Source organism: Haemaphysalis longicornis, unplaced genomic scaffold, assembly GCF_048455015.1.
Source record: "Haemaphysalis longicornis isolate Haplotype H1 unplaced genomic scaffold, Haemaphysalis longicornis Haplotype H1 scaffold_2, whole genome shotgun sequence".
Taxonomy (NCBI): Eukaryota; Metazoa; Arthropoda; class Arachnida; order Ixodida; family Ixodidae; genus Haemaphysalis; species Haemaphysalis longicornis.
The window spans coordinates 210,927,008-210,947,976 of NW_027526295.1; the positions used below are offsets into that span (position 1 = coordinate 210,927,008).

Consider the following 20,969-nt stretch of genomic DNA (forward strand, 5'->3'; position numbering starts at 1 on the left):
TTCCTCCAGTGTGTCATCCAAGCACAGTTGGAGGAGGCGGTGAATAGATTTGAAGACTGGTGGTAGCTCAAGAGCTGTTTAGTAGGCTTTACGAATCATTACATCAATTTTGTTGGTCTCTTTGCTCTTCAGAGCCGCCTACGGTCTCCATAAGTGATTCTGCTCATGAGCATGGCCTGAAGACTTCTGCATGTGTCTGCTTCTCTGAGTCCATGATGGCGGGAGCAGACGCGTTGAATGAGACGAGTGTTTTTAGAAACTACGTCGGTTGTTGTCCTCTGCTTTATTGTTATGAGTCGAAGACGGAAATGCCGAGAGGACAAACCTCGCGTGTTGTGTTTCGGAAATGTGGGTATTTCAATCATTCATTACACGGAATGAAGCGGAATGCATACTGGCGGGAAATGTGCGCACGAACTATGCTGGTAGTTATCCCATTTCAACTTATAAAACTGGTTGTCGGGGTTGGCGGGTTCATCTTTGCAACGGGTAGTCACTGCAGCGTAAACAACGCTGTGCGGTGTAACCCTCAACTTTGGACCACGCCATGATAGTCTATTTTGCACAACTGCCTCGCTGAGATGGTGGAAGTAATTTAGGAGAATGTGGGGCAGGGGAACAAGATAACGTGGGTAGTATTCGCGTGCAGAACCAATGCTCCAGAGCAATCCACTTTTGGACGTTCACGATACGGGTACGGGTTTCGAAAAGTTGGCCGTCTGCATTGCCCTCAGAGAGGCCAATCTATAACTGCAGCCGGATAAATGGTCGCTTTGGTGGTCCCTGCTTGATTAAACCTGCGTTATGGCGGGAAAAATGGATGCGAAGGGGGTGGGTGGGAGGGGGGAGTGGTGGCGAAGAAATGAATTGTCTGTATTTCCGATAGTTCCGAAACACGGCGTTTTAATTTTGTAATGTTTAAATGATCACAAAAGATGGACACGGAAACCAGAATTCCCATCTTAGACATGGCCGGTAACGTTTCCCTGTTGCTTTACCGTGTTTTGGGGCATTATGGAATAAAATGGTACAGGGAAAGCAAAGCGGCCGTTATGCTGTCTATATTATTTGCGCTATATTTTTTTCGCAGACTAGCGCACACGGGCGAACACATATCTATGTACTTCTCTACGCTCTCTCTCTCTCTCTTACACACACACACACGCACCTCTTTCTTCTTTCTAGCATTTATCAATCTATCCATTTATTCGTACTCCACAAACAATTTTGACTGCTCCTATAAACGGTTATTCATCATCATGGCCACGTGTGCACAAAAGCGTCCCGGCGGTGGCGCTGCGGCTGTTCCTCTTCAAGTATAAAATTACGGACAAGTGCGTTTGTTAAATTTTTTCAGACCAATAAGGAACAGATGCAGCTAACTCTTTTTATGGTGTCTCGGCGGATCCACTGAACGGCAGACCGACTGACCGGCCGACCGGCTGGCTCTGATTTTTAACATGCGCAGTTCCGCACAGAAAGTTGTTGCTTTAAATTTAGGAACTGTGTCCTAATTTTATTCAGTAATGTACTTATGAGAAATACATTTTATGGACTCTCCTTTGAATCTGGCTACAATCAAATATTTTTAAAAGATGTGCATAGGAGATTTGTATGTACTTTACACGAGTCGAATTCGTTTTGGGTGAATAATTCGATATTATCCGATGGAGACTTTTTTTATTACGAAGTAATACGAACACAAACGCCGGAATTCTCTCCCAAAGCTGGCTCTGTTATGAGGGAGAAAAGTCTGGAGTGCGTACAGAACGGGGTTTCATAAGGACACGTACATTTAGCCTAACAGACACATCCACATTAACAAGGAGAGCAGCGACAATTACGGTAATCATGTTTTGTGTACGTATAGTGTTGGCGGTCATTACAGCTGCCTCGAAAAAAAGAAGCAAAATAAACGTTCCCATAATTTGTGTCAGGGACAACTCCTCGCTCTGTAATAGACGACGGCTCATTCACTCGGACGACTGAGCACGGGACCCGGCTAAGCTTGACTAGATTCAGTCGGCAACGGAGTTGCGTGCCTGGCTCGCCGAAGACGCAGTGTGCATGCACTTCTGCCCTTTCCCTTCGACCCTTACTGCCGCCGTTATGCCCCAAATGGGAAGAAAAAACGCGCTTGCCTGTTACAGAACCGCTGGTTGTGCAGTCATGAATTGATAACCTGATGTAACCAGGCGAATCGCGCTTCTGCCGCCCACCTCTAGACAAAAAGTCTTTCCACTACCACCCTCTCGTTTTTTCCTTCTTTTTTTTTGTCGCGCAACAGCATCATTTATCTCTGACGTCGCAATTTCGTTAGTCAGTCAACTCACGCTTGAAAGGGGCAAAATTACGGCCTCGCGAAAATTGGTCGATTTGCACGGCAAGCTACTCTAACCTTGCCCGGGATGACATCGATCGCTTTGAGATTCAACCTTTTCTATGTATTCATTCTGATCGTTCTTTTCTTGCCGCTGTTTTCTATCACTTTTCTTGTTCCGCACCTTTCTCTTTGAGGCATTTTCATTTTGTTACGCAACAATGACTTATTACAAATTAAGCTGGAAACGGTCGACGTTATATTACGTCGGCGTAAAGATGTTGCGAAACCCAACAACAGAAGACGCGATTTCAGCACTGTAGAGATCGATCAGTGTTATTAACGCTTACTAGAAAGGCGAACACGCGGAAAATACGGTTTTTAATACTGATGATAGCTTGGGGTGCGTCAGTTTGTAATAAGAGGACATCAAGCGAAATTGTCGAACTGTTGTGGCTGCGTTGTGTAGTTTAAGCGAAATAATCTATGGAAGACAAAACATCACGCGCCATTCGAGGTCGCCGCACGAGCTGCCGCGTTGACGGGACAGCTGTTTTCGGTGGCTTTTAAAGCTATCCCAGCCTTCGTAAAATTATTAGAGCGAAAGTGCTACTATGCCGGGTCTAGCAAGGTCATTCATCGCGTCGCAATGACCTTGAGCCGCCGGAGCTCAAGTTGTACGGGTGTGACGTCCCCCCACATTATCTGCTGAGGAGAGTAATCGCAGCGGCACTCGCTAGAAGACTCGCCGCTGCAATGCCACCTGACTAGGCGAGGGTGTAACGGCTCCTTCGCCTGCGCTTGGTTAATCAGTGTCGCCACAGATGGCGAGCCGGCTGGCCCGCCTGTGCATGTGCTTCGGCTTTGGCTCGGGATAGCTAGTTTGACAAGCGTTCAACCGGAAACATTTGTTTGCCCTTGTATTGCTAAAATAAACTTTCTTTTGTTCCCGCACAGGTCATATAACTCTGATATGGTGAAAATCTTCCACATTTTTCTGTGGACTTACGCGTTTTTCCTCACAGACGACGGAAGCAGCTTGGCGGGGATTGGCAAGGAAAGCGGCAATTTTGAACGCACCTGAAAATACCAGTACATCGGACGGAAATACTTATAGCATCAATTATACGGTCGTTAATTTAATCCCGCGAGCTCATTCTACCATGTTTACATGTCGCAGAAGTGACCTGTCGGGGAGTGCATTTCTCCTAATAACAGGGTAATCTTTCAAGGAAGCGAATACTTTAAACCGGCAATAAAAAACCCAAACGAATGATTATTACGTAACGAAGTGCGCTTACTGTCGTCGACGTAAGCAGAAAATTATCCATAATCGATGAGGTGAAAAACCTTTGCTGACGCAAACCGGCTGTAGAGAGCCGAGTTTCCTTCGAAAATTGGCAAAGAAATATGAAACACCTATTAGGATAGTAATGTATCTCAATTATTTTGATTGTTATATTGTTATTTAAAGTGTTAGTGCTGTTTAACAAACGTTTGGTTTTCCCCGCCCACCTACGGATATTATTTTAGGTTTACATGTTCCAACTGTGCCGTAAAACCTGACTCAGCATACCCAAGTGAAACATGTCGGGATAGTCTTCTCTTGATCTCAGACCTGTGGACAGCGGATTTTTTAACAGGGAAGCTCTTTCGGTCGAGCATTGCCCGTCCATCGCACCAAAATAGCTGGTAGCCTGAAGAAAAATATGGTTAGGGTGGCCTTGAAAATCAAATACAGGACCTTTACACCGTGAAACCTGCAACCTAACTTCTGGGCCAACCCAAAGGCCCGGGGGGCACTGCGTTAGCAGCGGCGGTAAACAATAACGTGTGCAGCCAAATGAGAAAAAAAAAAAATTAAAGCCATTCCACTCAATTTGAAACCTGTGGGAAGTGCAGAGCACTGATTCGCCATAATGGGCTGTACCCCCGTTATCCGCTCACTGCTACCACACCATGCAATTCAAATTTCCCGCCTTCGCAGTGCTCGTCCGCCCCTACCTGAAATTGTACCAGCGGGAGTTCTGTTATTTTTGTGCTTGCATTAATTTTATCTGCTGGAGCTAATTTGCTTCATTTCGAACGCGTAATTTTTTTCTTGCGCGGCCGGACCCTTTCTGTGTCATTTCGAACGCACCATTTTTTTCTTGCGGGGCCGCTTTTTCCGCTTACTATCGTAAAAAACCAACCCAATGACCGTTCATAACTAAATCAACGTGGGTAATCCCCGTTAATTACGTATATTTTGCCTCAAATCTACCTATAGTTTTCTTTGCGCTAAACAACGGGAAGATGTAGGACAAGCGCCAGTAATTCACGAGTTTTGAACGCTTATGACTATATAAACCGCTTGGCTTTCGAAGCCTCTGGGGTAAGCCGCGAACAGCGTTACTTCGATTGGATTTGATTGGATTGGCTACACTGGCCGAGGTTGACCAGTTTCACGTAGCTCCTGGACAGCCATGCGGTGCAAGCGCGAGGATTGGATTGATTGCATTGGAATGGATTGGGTTGGATTGGATTGGTTTTGGATTGGATTGGATTGGATTCGGATTGGATTTGGATTGGATGATAAGCAGCAGTGAGCATGATAATCAGCTAATCCTAGGCAACCAGGAAAGCTAAGAATAACCAGCTGAACCTTAGCTCACGCTCCGTATATCCTGGCATAGCCGCTTAGCTTTCGAAGCCTCTGGGTTACGCCGCGGCGAAGGGACCGTGACAGGCTACACCGTAACGCCCTGGCGATATGCTTGGTTTCAGCGAGCGAGCTAGGACGACAAGGCGAGCGCCTAAAGTTCTCTGCACTTAAAACAAAACATTTCCCGTGGTCGGGATCGAGCAAGGGTCCCTCGCGTAATGAAACCGGCGTGTACCCGAACGAGCTATCATCGCATCCCGGGCGCACAGCCTTTCCTTTGGGCTCGTAGCGCGGGTGTTGGCTTTGAACTTGGACGCGGGATCTATCGATCACGTACTAATGCGGTGCACTTTGAAATAGATGTGAATGGCTGCGGACTTTTAAATTAATCCGGACCTGCCAGAAACTAAGAACTTTCAGTGGCAAGTAAATAAATGTGAGGTGCAGCAGCCGGCTCTTTGAGGAAGGGAGAGGAGCCGCCAGGTCTGCTGTTTCTTCAGCCTCGCGCCAGAAGTGCAAGGTGCGCAAATTTTAAAGACGATAGTCTTTAAAATTGCAGCCGCCCGGCCAACAGGAAACAGGAGCTGCGCTATACATATACCCACAGCCAAATCTGAACGTCTAAATCCGGTGTTAACGTTGATACTTGTCAGCATTGTTGAACAAGACATTATGCAAATATAAGGCAGGAAATCAATACATGAGTACATTTTCCGTGTTTCTTTATTTAAAAAATACGCATGCTTGGTTTTCGCGACAGCAAATAAAATACTACATAAACTGCAGAAAACCGTCATCTGCTGTTACCCGCGCTATCTGGCGGCATTAAAAAAAATCAAACAGCAACAGCAACGAAAGGCTCTACTAGATAGGTCCCAGCGTTCCGCTTGGAACGGTCGTGGGGTAGGGCAACGGGGTTCTATAAACGTTGTACTAGTAGGACGCCTCGATTCACACGGGTATCCGCAGTACGGCAGCGCTGGCATCGAGGCAGCCCACTTGGAGGAGTGGAACGCGGTAAACTTAAATTTACTTGAGCAAACCTCTGGCGTGTTATCTTGGGAGGAACGAGATGCGAGAGGAACAGAATGAGAGATTAGCGGAAAAGAGAAGGGTTGCATTTACTTGCAAGGGGCGCCAGTCGACTATCGTCTTCCGTTGACATTTGCAATGAAAGGAGCAGATACCTGGCCATTTTTGTCTGATCATTTTGTTTCCGTAATATGAACAACACCCATGCTGTAAATCAGATCCCAGTAAATGGTTTTTGTGTCCCTCGGCTCGTTAGATACACTGCTCATCGGTGGCTTTCATTGTTACCTCTCATGCCTTTAGCTCTGAACCCCCTTATTTTTTGTCGCCTGTAGCGTTGCCCCAGAGAAAAGCTGCAGGCTTAAGAGTTGGGTCTTAGGCAGATTTGTTCTCCTTTCAACAAACCTTTCCCTCTCTTAGTTCAACAGCGAGAGAAGGGCGAGCATTAAAACCACCACGGGATGACGGCGCGTTTCACGCGTCGTTTCCCACCCCGCGCGTATTTAACGGCCACTCGCACAAGTGCTAACACATACACCAGAAAGCTTTAAAGGCTGAGAATGTGGCTTCTTTATACTAAGCTTTCAAATAAAAAAAACGATGAAAATATAAACAAATGAAATCGTACACTCATTTACTCCCTTTCTAGCTTACAAAGTTCGATTTGCGGAGTTTTTGTTGCGTTTCGTTCAAATTGTGGTTCGACGTTGAGACGCGCAAGATTCGCGATAAAGAGAAAATGCGACATGACCTTTTTCTTTTTGCGCGACTGCGAGCTTTATTACTCTCGTCGCTGTTAAAGCTCGCTTCATTCCAGCTTCATTCCAACTCGAACCTTTTTTTTTTGTTACTTTCCTCTTTTAGCGATGAACGTCGGTCTAAGAAAGCAAAACCGGAGAACAGGCACGAAAAGTTGCGCGTCGGGAATCATGGGTATGGGTGACAGAACCATGACCAACGGGGCATCAGAGTTAATATTAACCACACCCTTCTTAAGCAGGCGTGTCTGTTCGCATCAGAGCGAACACTACAAAATCAACTTCCGACGAACGGTAAGATAAAAACGGTTGCTAGAAGAAGTGGTTTCTAGCAGTTATTTGCCACGCCATCTCGCCTTCAGGGAGGGCGCTCTGAAGAGGAAGAATTAACAGCCGATGCGACAAGGAAACTCGAAGACTTGAGACACCATCTCGGGCGATCGCAATCGAGAACTCTGTCCGATTACATTTTTTACCTGCCCGATCGTCTGCAAAACTGCCTTTGTGAACTATAGTCATGAAGGTGGTAGTATTTAAAAGAAAATGTCAACACTTCGTAATGTACGTACACAGAAGCGCGAAAGCCAGAAGTGCGTCCAACCTTCGCCGAAAGAGCGTCCAATCGATCGCCACACCTTCAAAGACCCGAATAGCAAACGAAAAACGAACTCATGCGACGATTTTTCGCGCGTTGATTAAACGAATCCATGAACGATCTAACTGCACGCCGATACGAGGTTTATGAGGTAAAAGTATATAACCGCACTCGTTTTTCATAATCGATGCGTGTAGTTTCTTATTTGAAACCACTCCTTTTCCCGATTTTCAAGTAACCGTTTTGACACAATGGAAGGCCCATTTCACGCGCAAGCCGTTTGTGCGGAGGTCTTAGAGATTTTAGGTCGACGAACCAGCCAATCGGGAAATGCATTAGGTTTTTGACAGAACTTCAACGGTCCAACTAAGAAAGCTTTTGCTTCAAAAGCATGTTGGTGCTGGCTTGTTGCTACATATGGTATTGAACAACAGCGCTACGACGGGACAAGAAAGAGTGACAAGACTGCGCGCTGATCATGTCTGTTTTTATGTCCTGTCCAAGCGCTGTTGTTTAATAGCTGCAATATCTTGTTCGTTAATCGAAGACCTCTAACCGCTCTTGTTCTGCGCTGCTCTAGTCCGATGTTTGCCCCCGAATTTCTTTATTTTATCTCTCCATCGGATTAATGGCCTTCCCCTCCTTCTAGACTAATCTCTTGGCATCCACTCTGTTCGAGGTCAGTGGGAGGGGCCTTCGTCCTGAAGTGGACCTGAGTAGGCTGCTGCTGCTGCTGCTGCTGCTGCTGCTGCTGCTGCTGCTGCTGCTGCTGCTGCTGATGATGATGATGATGATGATAATCGAACACCGTTTTCGAGCAGGAACATATTATTGCCATTCGGCAGAAGAGCTATGATTATAAACGAATCCCGAAGTACCTATATGACCAGTGCTTTTTACGTCAGTCAGAGGTAGATAGCTAACCGTTCACCGCTACACAGGTGGACGGAGACGACGAGAATACGATGACAGGAAGCTGCAGCATTCAGTTCCTGAATCGCTGTGAGCTACAAGGCACGAGTGGAACCGTTTTTAGGCTTGCTTCATCCCATTTACCCGCTGTGGAGACGTTGCCAATAGGTAGTTATCAATCCGACATGACTCTTATCAACGGAATACCTTAACGCCTTAGCGAAGAGAGGATTGCTTTGCATCTCCTGACACATACGTGATCTGGCGCTTTCGAGTTATCTCTAATTGCTAATCGTAGATGAAGCCTTACAATTGCTGCAAACGTCCTGCTAAAAGCGCTTAAAAACGCAGTCACACTTCCGACGCCAAGAGTACGGTAAAAAAAAACGCGAGGCACGTTTGTGTTTTATGCAACCCCTTCACGTTTCTTTCAAAGTTGAACAGGAACCTGCCTACCGGCGAGCTGTGGCACACCAACCGAGGAAGAGAAGAAGCGGGAGATGGGGACAGTTTAATGGCCCGTGTTGTAGCCCTCGAGATATTCCGTGCTCGCTAGGCACACGTTCGTAGCTTTCTACGCGCAATGCGAGTAGTATGGGAGGCCGAGCTCACCAGAGGAAGCACGCAGTTTTTCAAAACTGCCCTCGCCAGGTCTCATTTACACCGCCCCTCCACCCTCAGCACGAGCATCTAAAAAAGCGCTTACCAATAAAAAGAAAAAGCCAAGGCATGGCTGGACTTACAAAATAACATTACACGCATGCCATCACCGCAAAGCGTATGCAAGCACGCACAATGGCGTGCTTCTCCACCCATGGGATGTTTCGTATGCGGTTCCGTCCTGCAAAGGCCTCAAAGAACGCGTTTAAACCTTCCTCCCACGCCTGGGAGACGTTAAAGACTCGCGTATTCACAACGTACTCTTTCATCTTCGCGCTTAAGACAAAGGTGGTGGGCGCCACCCCTTCTCCAACGCATTAAGATTTTGCCCCCTTTTTTCATCTTGAATGGTTGCTGAAAAGAGTAAAGGAACGAAACAATGGCGAGTCCGATGTATTCTTTAAGGAGTAAGGTGTCGTAACGATGCCGCCGGCTACCCTGGCACTAACCAAGAGACTAAAAAAAGGAATAGAAAAGTAATAGTGACCGTCGTCTGCTGCCTCGGTCTCCTGCCTGCAGAACGCCAGAGGGAGTCTCTAGAAGAGTAGCTAAGGAAAACACGTCTCCGATCGCGCCCTTACTGTTGTCTGTACGGTTTTAGCTGCCGCCACGGCCGTCCGCAGGGACCGAGGTCTCACCGCTGACCGCTTGCGAAATTCGGGAAAAGCGCTTTCCGCTGAGCCCGGCGAATTTATCTCGTAACCTGTGTCCGCGCTTTCCTTTTTCTCCCTCCTAACTTCACTTCCGTCCATCTTTTTTGTCCTAGCCAACCAGGCGCGCTTACCAGAACGCAGACAAGGCGGTCACGCACGCTGCTGGAGGGAAAGAAGAAGACAGAAATAAAAGGCCGCGCGGGACCCAACTGACCAAAAAAGCGGGAAAAGGGGAAACGCGGGAAGTATAAAAAGTAGAAAAAATGGTGGAAGCGAGAAAGGCCACGAAGTATAGGAGAGTCGCCAAAACGGAGCTAGCTGAGGCCTCATCCATATATCGATAAGGGTGGTTTTCAAGATCAGCCAGAACTTGTTGTGCAGGTTGTGACTGTCTTTGAGGGCCGTAGCAACAAGGTCTCGAGGAAATGCGGCAGTGTAGTTGAGTTGCAATACGCCAGAGTAGAAAGGAAAACAATGTTGAGGAAGGGGTGCGAAAAAAGCCGAGGTTTTAAGCTTTCAAAGAATGAAGACAAAGGAGAGACAAAAAACACAAATCGAAACTCGGTGACGTGAAGAAATTTCAATGCCATGTAGAAGCCTCAAGAAGTAACTTCCGCAGTGAACTCGTTCAAGAAAGGCAAAGTTCGGGTGACGAAAACCGAAAAGTGAAGAAATCCTCCAAGTGTAGATGTGTGGACTACTGATAAAATAAGAGCTAGTAAAGGTGGCCCGGAACTTGCGGTGAAAAGCTGTAGAAACATTCGCTCCAGGTTGGGGTGGTGGTTCCTGCGCTGACTGCGCAGTTTTCGCAGCATAGGGAACACTGCGCGTAGGTGTCACAAGCCGGAGTAGAGCTTGCACTGACAACGATGCCCGGACAAAAGAACAAAATAAATAAGCTAGGCCGGGGGTTGGGGGTAGCCAGAAGAAAAAGGGAGGGAGGGTGGTGGGTCTGATTCCATCTGCTTTTGGTTGAGTTGGACACTGAACAGGCTTAGGGGTGACCCAGACGTGCTCGGAATGGCGGCGATTGTGTAGGCTTCGCGATGCCGGATTCGTCCTACAACCCACACACCTTCACCATTCAGCTCAGCAAGCAGCAGAGGCGGCAGCTCTCTATGGGAGAGACAGGAACCGCGGCCTTTACCTCGCCCGCGAGACGGAAAGCGGCTACTTGTCTGCCTATACGTGGCTTATTTTGTTTCGCTTCGGATCTTGTAGAGGACGAACCGAGCCTCGAAAGAAGAGAGTGCGCTTTGTGTTTTCGTTGTCACGTCCAGTCTTCGTCCTTTCCTGTCCTTTGTTCGACGTCACTTCTCCAATGTATACGGGATTCTCGGCCCGTCCGCAGTGTTAGCTTTGGCTCAAGACCCACGCCGAAGCGCAGGAGCTGGCGGCGGCCTCTGCGGATGCCCTTGGTGTAAATAAGGCGGTTGCTTAGCCCTGGTTTGCTTTGGGGCTGTCGGAAGTAGAAGCGCTCTGGACACTTTGCAGAGCAAACTAAACGAAGCGCTACTGGGCCCGGTTGCTTTGTGTTATTGGGGGGAAGTGTGCCTGCTGTAGTTTAAATGTCAGAACATGCACGATGTTAGGGCTGTCACTTCGCTATGCCTTCGAAGATGGTACACAAACGGACTGCGAGTACTGCAGTGCACGTTGAAAGGTGGGTGCTACACTTACCGCTAAGCTACCCAAATCCGAACTCCTGATAAGCGAACACAAGGTGCGTTAAGGCACGTTAACAAGCTACCGGATTGGTGACAGCCACCGTACAAATCCTTGAAACCAGAAACATGATTTTGCACTTGCATATGCAACGATGACTTTCCGTAAGGACCTTTAAAAAACATTTAACGCTGTAATCGTTACAGGGGCGTTTTTCAATTTCTCTTATATCCACAGATTTCCCATAACTGTACCTGGGCTTTCTTCGCAGAGAAGAGGTGCCTGGACGATCAACACTGAATCGGTTTGTGTGATAGCTTACATGAAAATCCCACCGACAGGTCAGATCCTTTCGTTCGAGAATTCAATGCCCCAACATGACACGTGGTTCGGGCGGGCTGTGACTTGGGTGATCAGGAGAGGATGCACTGTAGCAACCATCGTCTTCTTGCTCTGACCCAAGATTGCGCAGCCCGTAGGCCAGCATGCTACAGTTTTTGTTTTTATAATTGTTGCTTATTTCTTTACTCATATCAAAGTCAAGATGTAGTGGTTGCCAGCCGGATGCTGAGTACAGTATAGTCAGCAGCATGTACTGAGATGTATCAAAGCCGTTTATTGAAGAATACGGCCCTCCACTTTGTTGACTTTGGTGTTCCCAAAAGCCCGGGCGGATCCAGGTTCTTACTTTGGTGGTGCCTGTTCCATAATGCTTGGGGGGAGGGGAAGATGAGGGTGCAACGGACCAAAATGTCACAGTTTGCTCTCAGTTGCACAAGCAGTGCTTTGTTTCATCAACATATTGCACACAACCATGCATGTTACCAGTTTAAACAAGGCTCCCTCCTCGTTGATACTCTTTGAAGTGGAAAAATTTGATGAGGGGCAATGCCAATATCGCGCCAAACAAAAATTTAGATGTAAGGGGTGCTCTGCTCGCCGCGGAGAGCGATGGTCCCCACCGTGGTCTAAAAAATTACACGTGCCGAAAAATCAGTGTCGAGGGGTGTGGAGTGTGGGAGGGGGTGGACTAGTTAGTGAAATTGGGGGGAGGGGGGTCAATTGCCCCCCGCCCCCCTTCCTGAATCAGCCACTGCCCAAAAGTCCCGATTTCAAAACTTCGTTGCAATGTACACGACGCACTTTACGGCAGCTTCATTTTTAAGTGAGAATGCACTTCTTAAGCGAGCCTGAAGCGTCCGCCGCCGTCCGCATAGCAACAGCTGCGGGTGCGCACGCTCCTCGTCTTCCTTGGCAACGGGGGGAGATGGGCGCGCGCTGCCTGGCCGCTGACATGGCACATACCCACGTGGGGGATTGGCCAGGAATCCGGCGTGAGAAGGGCTAATGCACCCGCTTAAAGGAGTACTGACACGAAATTTCAAAGCTGAGATCCGCTCTAGCAATCAAGTACAACGACAACACAAATAGGTGTCTGTGAATAAATGCATCTTTCTTTCTTTGTAGTTGTGTGTGTGTGTGTGTGAGTGTGTGATCTCTCTTTCGCGAACATTACCGAACCGCGCAAATTCAACTCCTGCATTCGCACTTTCACATTCTTCCCCTCGGGTAAATGCGGGGAATTTTTTCTATTTTATATTCCTCAACTGGGGAAACTGAAAGTAATGCGTTTGTTGCCATTATATGGAATGGCGCTACAAAATCAAAGCCCATTTGTTTTAAGTCACCGCGATATTGTGGCTATTATTCTGTTTTCTTTTTTGACCGAATAACAAAAGGACGCCCTAGCTGAAACTTGCACGGGAACCGTTAATATGATTTGAGCATCTCCGCTTAAATCAGGGCAAGCTCATGCAAATTTATTCCTTGGTAAGCAAAATTGCTTGCTCTTGTTTGTTTTTGTAACATATCAGGTAAAGAGCGACAAACTGGGGCTGTAGAGTTCTAAAAGAAAACATTCCGCACATGCACTAGGTTTTAGTTAGATACAATGGCAGGTTTAAATTTGCTTTTATTTCACAGTTACCAGTTTCGTGAAAGAGATCTATTCTACACTATACGCCCCTAAATAATTGATTTGGCTGCTGCTCTAAAAGATTAAAAAAAGCATGGCCGGAATGCTACCTTTATAGCAAGCGTAAGCTGGAAAGCCGATAATACCGCATGTTCTGGAAAAAAGGCCCAAATTAGGCTACTTTTTAGCATCAGCGAGGAGGATTTATTGATAATAAAACAATTCGAACATTTTTGGCGCCCAAAAAAAGTTAAAAAACTTCGTTCTCATAGCACTTAAATTTATTCTATCGTTACCCTGTGAAAGACGTATATCACCTATTACTATAAATAAGTAGTTTAGGGGTTCGTTTGAGGTCTAGTTTCCTTAACGACCATCAAGGCTAAATTACACGAAATTCTCGAGTATAAACAGCACGGGCGAACGATGTTTGAGAGCTCTTTCGGGGCTCTAATTTAGGAGGGTCAAGTTAATACACCGGTTCTACCGCCCCTAACGTAAAGGGTGTTCCTCCAGCACACTAAGTTTAAAATCTAATTACTTTGTTACTAATGCCCGCGCATTGTGTTTCTAGAAAGAGATATTTCCATCTGTTGTAACCTGTGGCGCAGTAATTCGCAACACAGCCCGAATACTCAAAAAAAGCTACATGTCTCAAGCACACACTGATAAGCGTACTCGACCTGACCAAATCATCACTAGGCCAGAAATTACACCAAGAAAGAGCACCTATGTGCTTGCAGAAATGCGTTCCATTTTAAATACGATAGTCTTTCTTGGGCTACATAAACCCAGAAATTTTGGTCTCTCGGTATGTCTGTGACTCGTTTCAGACACCTGGCGAAATTTAGAAGAAGTCTCTGCAATAGCCTTATATACTCACAAGAAAATCTAAACGTCTAGGTCTTATATGTTCATACTTGCCAACATTGTTGAACAAGGACAAGGCATTACGCAAATATAAGACAGAAAATTAATACAAGAGGGATATTTACAGTGTTCCTTTATAAAAAAATTCATAGATGCTTGATTTTTGCGAAATGAAATACTACATCTACTGCAGAGAAAAAAGTGCACCCTGTCGCCTGCTGTCGCCCCCGCCACCATAGCTTCTGGCGGAATTTTAAGAATTCAAGTGGAAACGGTTACGAAAGGTTCCACTAGATAAGTTACACATTTTGCTTGGAATGCACGTGGTCTAGGGCAGCGCGGTTCTGTAAACGTTGAAGTAGGGCGCCTTGCTTCACGCGCGTCTCCGCCGCACGGAAGCGCTGGCATCGGGGCACCCGGCCTGGAGCAGTAGAACGCGGTAAATTAAAATTGTCTTCTTCAAACCTTTAGCGTGTTTACCTTGGGAGGAGCTCGATGCAAGAGGGACAACATGAGAGGTGAGCGGGAAAGCGAAGAGAGACATTTACTTGACAAATGTCGACAAAGACTATCGTCTTTAGTCGACATTTGCGAAGAAAGGAGCAGATACGCGGGCAATTTTTTCTGTTTATTTAGAAGCTGCGCACGTCGCAGGTGATTCGGAAGTTGAGAGCAGAGCGGGAACAAAAGAAGAGATATGCGCCCTTAGTGGAAGTGCAGGACACACGCTGGAATGGTTGTCAGGAAATATTTAAGACATCAAAAAAAGAAAAGAAAGAAAGGAGACCAAGGCAGTACACAGCAGCCGCCAAGGCTTACTGGTTCGTACATCATTACCGTCTCTGCAGCGCCTTGTGCGTATATCTGTGTCTGTAACATCGAGTCAATAGTTGCCTTCGAAGGATGAGTTCCCACATTCGGCGCTAAGGCACCCACGGTTATTAGGGCCACGGGCACCACCAAATCCCAGTCATTAGGGACAGCCGTCACTCTACTTTTGAAGCTCAAGTAGCTTAACGAGTCTTTTTTTCTCATTTTTGTCCTATTTTCTCTTTTCCAGGTCAAACACGTGCCGACCGGAACTTGCCGAAGGTAACAAACTTGTCCTTGCTTCTCTTGGAGAGAAGCTGCGCTCTAGCGCGGGAGGTTACAGGTTGCACTCAAAGTGCGGGAAGCCCCCGAAAAAAAAAAAAGATCGATGGCGCCAAGAACAATTCAATGCTGTTCGTCCAGTCCTCCGTATTTATCGTTTTCTGTGATGAAACGTCTACTGACGCACTTCGAAGCATAAATCAACCTCCTCTTTTTTCAGTGAATGAAATGTAGCATTTGCAGTTTTATTTGCTCAATTGGGTTTTCTTAACGCCTACGAGGTATGATGTAGTGGAAAGGTATACCGTTTATTTGGGACCATGCGACAATGTTTACCGCGCTGCAAAATCTGATACGCAATGGCGTTTTTGTCTTTTATCTTTACTAGAAAAACATCAACCATAGCCACAAATACAACCAGGTACCTTTGGCACAGCAGCCAAACGCCATCGCCACTCCGTCACTGCTGCGGGTACGACTTATTTGTGATTTGTATTCAATAAGAATTCGTACTCAATTCCTACTCATTAATATTCTCGTGACTTCTTCCGGTCTTCCCCTCGGTAAGGGAAGACCAACTTGCGAATCGGAACTACAGTATGATGAAAAACTGACCCGAGCGCCTTCTGATTATGACTGACTTTTACGATACCGGTCATCACTCCCGATGTAATTGATAACTTGCCGAAGTAGAGACGTAAAACAAATCTGCCATGCTGCATAAGCTTTGCTAAAGGAAAAACTGAGGTAACTGGGCCTTGTTGTGGAGTCGATGAACAATGAGCTAAAGTTGGGGTTCCAATAATAGCCCGCCAGCTATCGCATAAGGTATTATGCAATTTTTACGCGTTTATTATAGACAGAAAAATTTGGCATAACGTTTACTCTTGATGGGATTTTACTGACGGTGAAAAGCTCCATATAAATACCAGCATGCTTCAGGCATATGTTGCGAAAGCACACACACTAGAAAGGGAGAGATGGATATTTTGTGTGAAATTGCTGCAGCAAGATTGATCTTATTGTGTGGTAACACGTACCAACCAGGATGTATAGAAGAGGCTGACATGCAAAATGCGGTGCAACGAAGGCCCGAAAAGCGAGAAAAAGCAAAGAGAGAATGCATCGAGCAAATTTCTCTGTCACCAGTGTAATGAGGTTTTAATGAAGTATAAGAAATCACCAGATATATAGCTGCAGCACGCGTCTTTTAAGTAGTGCCTGGGCAAAAGGAACTTTAGTAACAAAATTACCGCACAAAAATCACTGAAGAAAAAGTAAAGCCTTTCGAGGGCGCTAACAAGCAACCGACCTTTAGTTCCCCTCCGGTCGACCCCTGGTTCCCCCGCAAGTCGGTCTCTGCGAGCCCTCAATGCGGCGCGCAGTTGTCACGTCGTGTACCCGCGGTTCATTGCATCGACGATAATTTAATCAGTGATTGATGCGTTCACGTCGCCCTGCCTCGGCATCAAATTAACGAGGCTCCCCTCCACCCTCATCGCGCTTAACGGCCACGGTTGCCTGCATGGAGGCGGCTGTCTTATCACGTGTACAACTCATTGCCCCGTCGTTTACGACGGGCAGAGTCGTTTCTGCTCTTACTCCGTGCACTTGGCACGTGTGCCAAAGATCCCGCGTTGCCTAAATGGGGAAGGCAGAGAGTTGTGCAGGTTGAATGCCAGGAATGTTCGAAATAAATACGAAACATTCTGTTACAGTGCTCTTCCGTCCACCGGACCAAAAAATAACGCAGTTTACAGGTGGCTATTGTACATTTCCGAGATGCCGCCGCGTTGCACGCACCAGCGTTTAATTCCCCTTCCGCTTCCCGTACTTCATACGGGCGTATAAATTGTGTAAAACAACGCGAATGCAATTTTACTCCAGCTCGCTTCCGCCTCCTCATCTACGACATCCCCCACGGCGGGAGAAGAGATCGCCATCGCGTTGGCTATGACCCACAGTCCCCACCTTCAAACAACTATAATCAGTGACTCTAAATCAGCCATCCTAAATTTCCTTTACGCAAGAGTTTCCCCAGCAACTTTATCAGTCCTGCTGAAGGCACAGAACATTCGATCGCGTTCTTTCACTCTCGTCTGGGCTCCCGCCCATACCGCGCTACCTGGAAACTCAGCGGCCCACGAAGCTGCTCGAGCTTTGGTCTACCGAGGGCTCAATGGCGCCGCCAATGATAGTGAGATATTCACTCTACGGGACAGGCTGCACACATACGGGGACATCCTCGCCCATTACCGCTTGGAGCGTGCCATTTTTCCACCTCCTCACCCATCTCTATCCCGATCCTTGGCGGTCATATATCGGCAGCTCCAGACCCGCTCCTTCCCCACCCCTGCCATCATGTCAGCGATCTTTTCCGACACCTACATAGACGAATGTCCATTATGTTCGGTCCATCACGCATCGTTATCCCATATCATATGGGCCTGTGATAGCATCCCACTATCTAGGCACCGATCCCATCCCATTCTCCTTACTATCACCAGCGAGGCGCGCTGGGAGGCCGCCCTGCGTGACCCAAACCCCCAAATTCAAGAAGACCTGGCCCGCTTGGCCGAAGGCACCGGACCCCTGCCGAAAAGGGGCCCTGCTGCCCGACGGACGACGGAGAAGACGTCGCCGGCCTAATCGCCCCAGCTGTGGCCAAATAAAGTTCAGTCTGTCTGTCTGTCTGACAAAATAGTTGGGGCCAGGCGGCCTAGGTTTGATGCAAAGGAGTGAAAATAGTGAGTTATTAATGTGTAAGCATTTTATGAGCCTAAGGAACGTGTATATCATGTATGTCGATATTAGACCGCACCGTGTGTGCTCCCATCAAGCGGCCGCGCCAAGGAACACTGAGTCCACTACGCATGCGCTGTAGTGAAACGCTAAAGAATTACCCGGAACTCATGGAGTTCTATACGCGGGCGGAATATTTCCCCCAAACACGAAGAACACGACGCGACGTCGTCACTCACCGTCCTGTCGCCCAGCTGGCGGATCCGGCAGTGTAGGAAGGCGGACTTTCCGAGCTGCGCCGTGACGTTCCGCTCGGTGCTGTTGTCGAAGCGGGGCCTGAAGTGGGGGTCGTCCCAGTAGGCGCTGGGCCGGGACGGAGGCTCGCCGCTGCTGCCACCCACGCCCGTCACCAGCGAGGCGCCCGCCGCTGGCGGAGGAGGCGGGGCGACCACCACCAGCGACGACGACGACGACGACGACAGGCCCCGGTGCGATGTCTGCGACGGCGGCTGCGGGACGGCCGAGCGGAAGCTGCGCTCCGTGCGGGCTGCCTCCGACACACCTGCGGACAGACAGGGAGAAATAAGACGGCCCTTTAGACGAAGCTGAATTTTTTTAGAGTGAGCCTAAGGAGAAATGAAACACTACAATTGTATTATCAAGAGTTTTGTCCCGTTTAGGTAGCCTACATATGGGGGAAGGAAGAAAGGGTAAAGGAGAAGAATAGGGAAGAAGAATAGGGGAATAGAGAAGAATGTCTATTTATAGCTTGGTCGACAGACTGTCGGCTTTGTTCTCGACCAGACACAATTGATCACTGTTTTGTAGATTGCAGAGAGGCTGTGTTTTTCTGGAACATTGTACAGCGAGCGCTCAGAAAAGACATGGATATTACGCCTTTCTCAATCAGATTTTTGCCATTCGACTGTCCTGGTGAGCCATCCTATGAGATGTTTGTGTTGTGGGGAAGTTGTGGAGATGTCGCTTATGTGATAGGCATGCTGAGCCACGAAGATAAACTAATTCATGTTTCTGAGAAACTGTGGCATTTGTACATAGTGCGTATAATTCGCTTGACCAACAACCTGACTGGTTCCCTCGTTTGAACGCTTGTGTGTGTTTAACTAAATTTTGATGTATATGTGCTTCTAATAACTTCAGTGTATTCTTTTGTTTGCTTGACTATGTAGTCCTCGTACTGTCACGTCTGAGCGTATTCTCCAATGTAATAAAGAAAAGAAAAAGAATCGGGAAAAACAGCCATTACAGCGGAAATTCGGTGCGCCTTAGACAGCAAAGTCTAAGGCGCACGTTTTTGTGCCTTACTGCTGCGCAATTGTAACCTGATGCAGCGACTTTAACGTCCACCCACCAAGTCCTGGGCAGCACAAAAGGCTGACTGAGAGGCTCCGGGACGAACGCTGTGAGTTGTGCCGGCTGCAAGGAGACAACGCGCACACCGCAATCTCTGACGACGAGACAAACCGCGGGCATAGTGGTGCAGAGAAACAAGGCGCGAGGTGAAAGAAAAGTGTCGGAAAAGGGAAAAATGCAGACCATTCATCGACAATTCGCAGCAGCACCAACTCAGCGGGAGAATTCAGCGACGCATTCTGTGACAACTAACGCTCGCGCATTTACACATCGCAGCAAGTGCTTAACTTCTCTCGCAGTTATTGTTATCGCACTAGGTGTCACCCGACCTTAATTATCCGATACTAGTACTATAAATGACAAGCGATACCATTTTACTGAGAAAAAGAAACTCCCGACTGTAGATAGAGCGGCGCTCAGGTCGTGTGAGTACCTGCGTGCACGGCTAAGGTGAGGTAGGCTTAAACATTGACATTGTGCTTTAGAAAGTCTTTAATGATTACAGATGAGAAAGGGCATAATAGGTGCTGTTATCTTTGTGGGGGATTAGTAACACGGGTGCATCCAATAGTCCTGGCGGAAATAACATACGAAATATCTCAAACACAAAACAAGACGGTAGAAGAGGGGAGGAGAATGCGCCGTAAACTTCATCAGTGGCGTGTTTAAAAAGCACGGTTAAACCCTCACACATCCTCCAGCCACCGCACCCTCGTGGAAACTATCGCGACTGCTCAAACCAGATGACTAGGCAACAAGTCTGCACGCTGAGTTGGCAAGCGGGCATTTACTAAATCGCGTTACAGCTTTACCTCGTAAACGAAGCGTGCTGGATTCACCATTCTTGCATGCTCTACATCTTGTTTCCCGCTCAAGCAGCAAAGATAAATTGAAGCAAGTTACAAATTTTTAATCCGCTTTGTAGCCTCTATCTGGCTGTTAGCAGCGCGTTTATGGCTGAGCTCCTGCCCTAAATACCAAGAAATAAAACCATGAGCATGCATTAACAGTAAAGGGCCATATACAAACCAGCAATGTAGGCAGAAGAGTAGCTAATTCTGAGCCTTTATAACCAATTCTGCTACTTTTGTCCAGTAATTATCGCAGGGCTCTCCAAATATGCCGGCGTACAAGCTTCGTACCTGTGAGTCACGAACAATACTATTAATCTAGTGCTTATTTGTAGTGGAGAATTACCGTCGGCGATATACACATCAACAGCTTGGGCGTACAGCCCGATCAAAAGCTTACGGACCAGAGAAACGGCAATTTTAGGTTGTTTTTTTATCCTATAGCAGCCCGACAAACTGTCGAATGCATTCGAGATGTCGTATAAGTACTAAACTAAAGAAAACTACCGCACATAGTACTTCGTGCTCATGTGCGGCAGAGAAATACCCAAAATTGCTGCTTTCGTGGTCCTTAAACTTCTGCTCTTGGGTGTACACTAAATGCGCCGAGCATCGGGCTTTGAGTGCGCCTGAAACAGGCTTTTCAGTTTCCCTCTTAAACGTCCTCGTTTTCTATACCTTATTGGGACGCCGTGAAAACGCTCAGTGAAAAGCCATGCGCGAGGCAAAAAAAAAAATAGAGAATGCCGCACATAAAAAGTGCACTCATGCCAAAACGTATGATCGACATCTCTTCAACTTCGGCGCTCAGAATTTTTCGTCTTAG

At 47.3% G+C, this 20,969-nt stretch overlaps 1 protein-coding gene across 1 annotated transcript in view; it reads right to left on the minus strand.

The window, feature by feature from the left end:
- LOC144169864 (immunoglobulin superfamily member 10-like) overlaps nt 1–20,969 on the minus strand; it is a 275,080-nt gene that overhangs the window by 77,197 nt on the left and 176,914 nt on the right. The window contains exon 2 of the mRNA XM_077699262.1: nt 18,158–18,480. Coding sequence (XP_077555388.1) covers nt 18,158–18,480 — 323 coding nt within the window. The remainder of the gene's footprint in view (nt 1–18,157; nt 18,481–20,969) is intronic.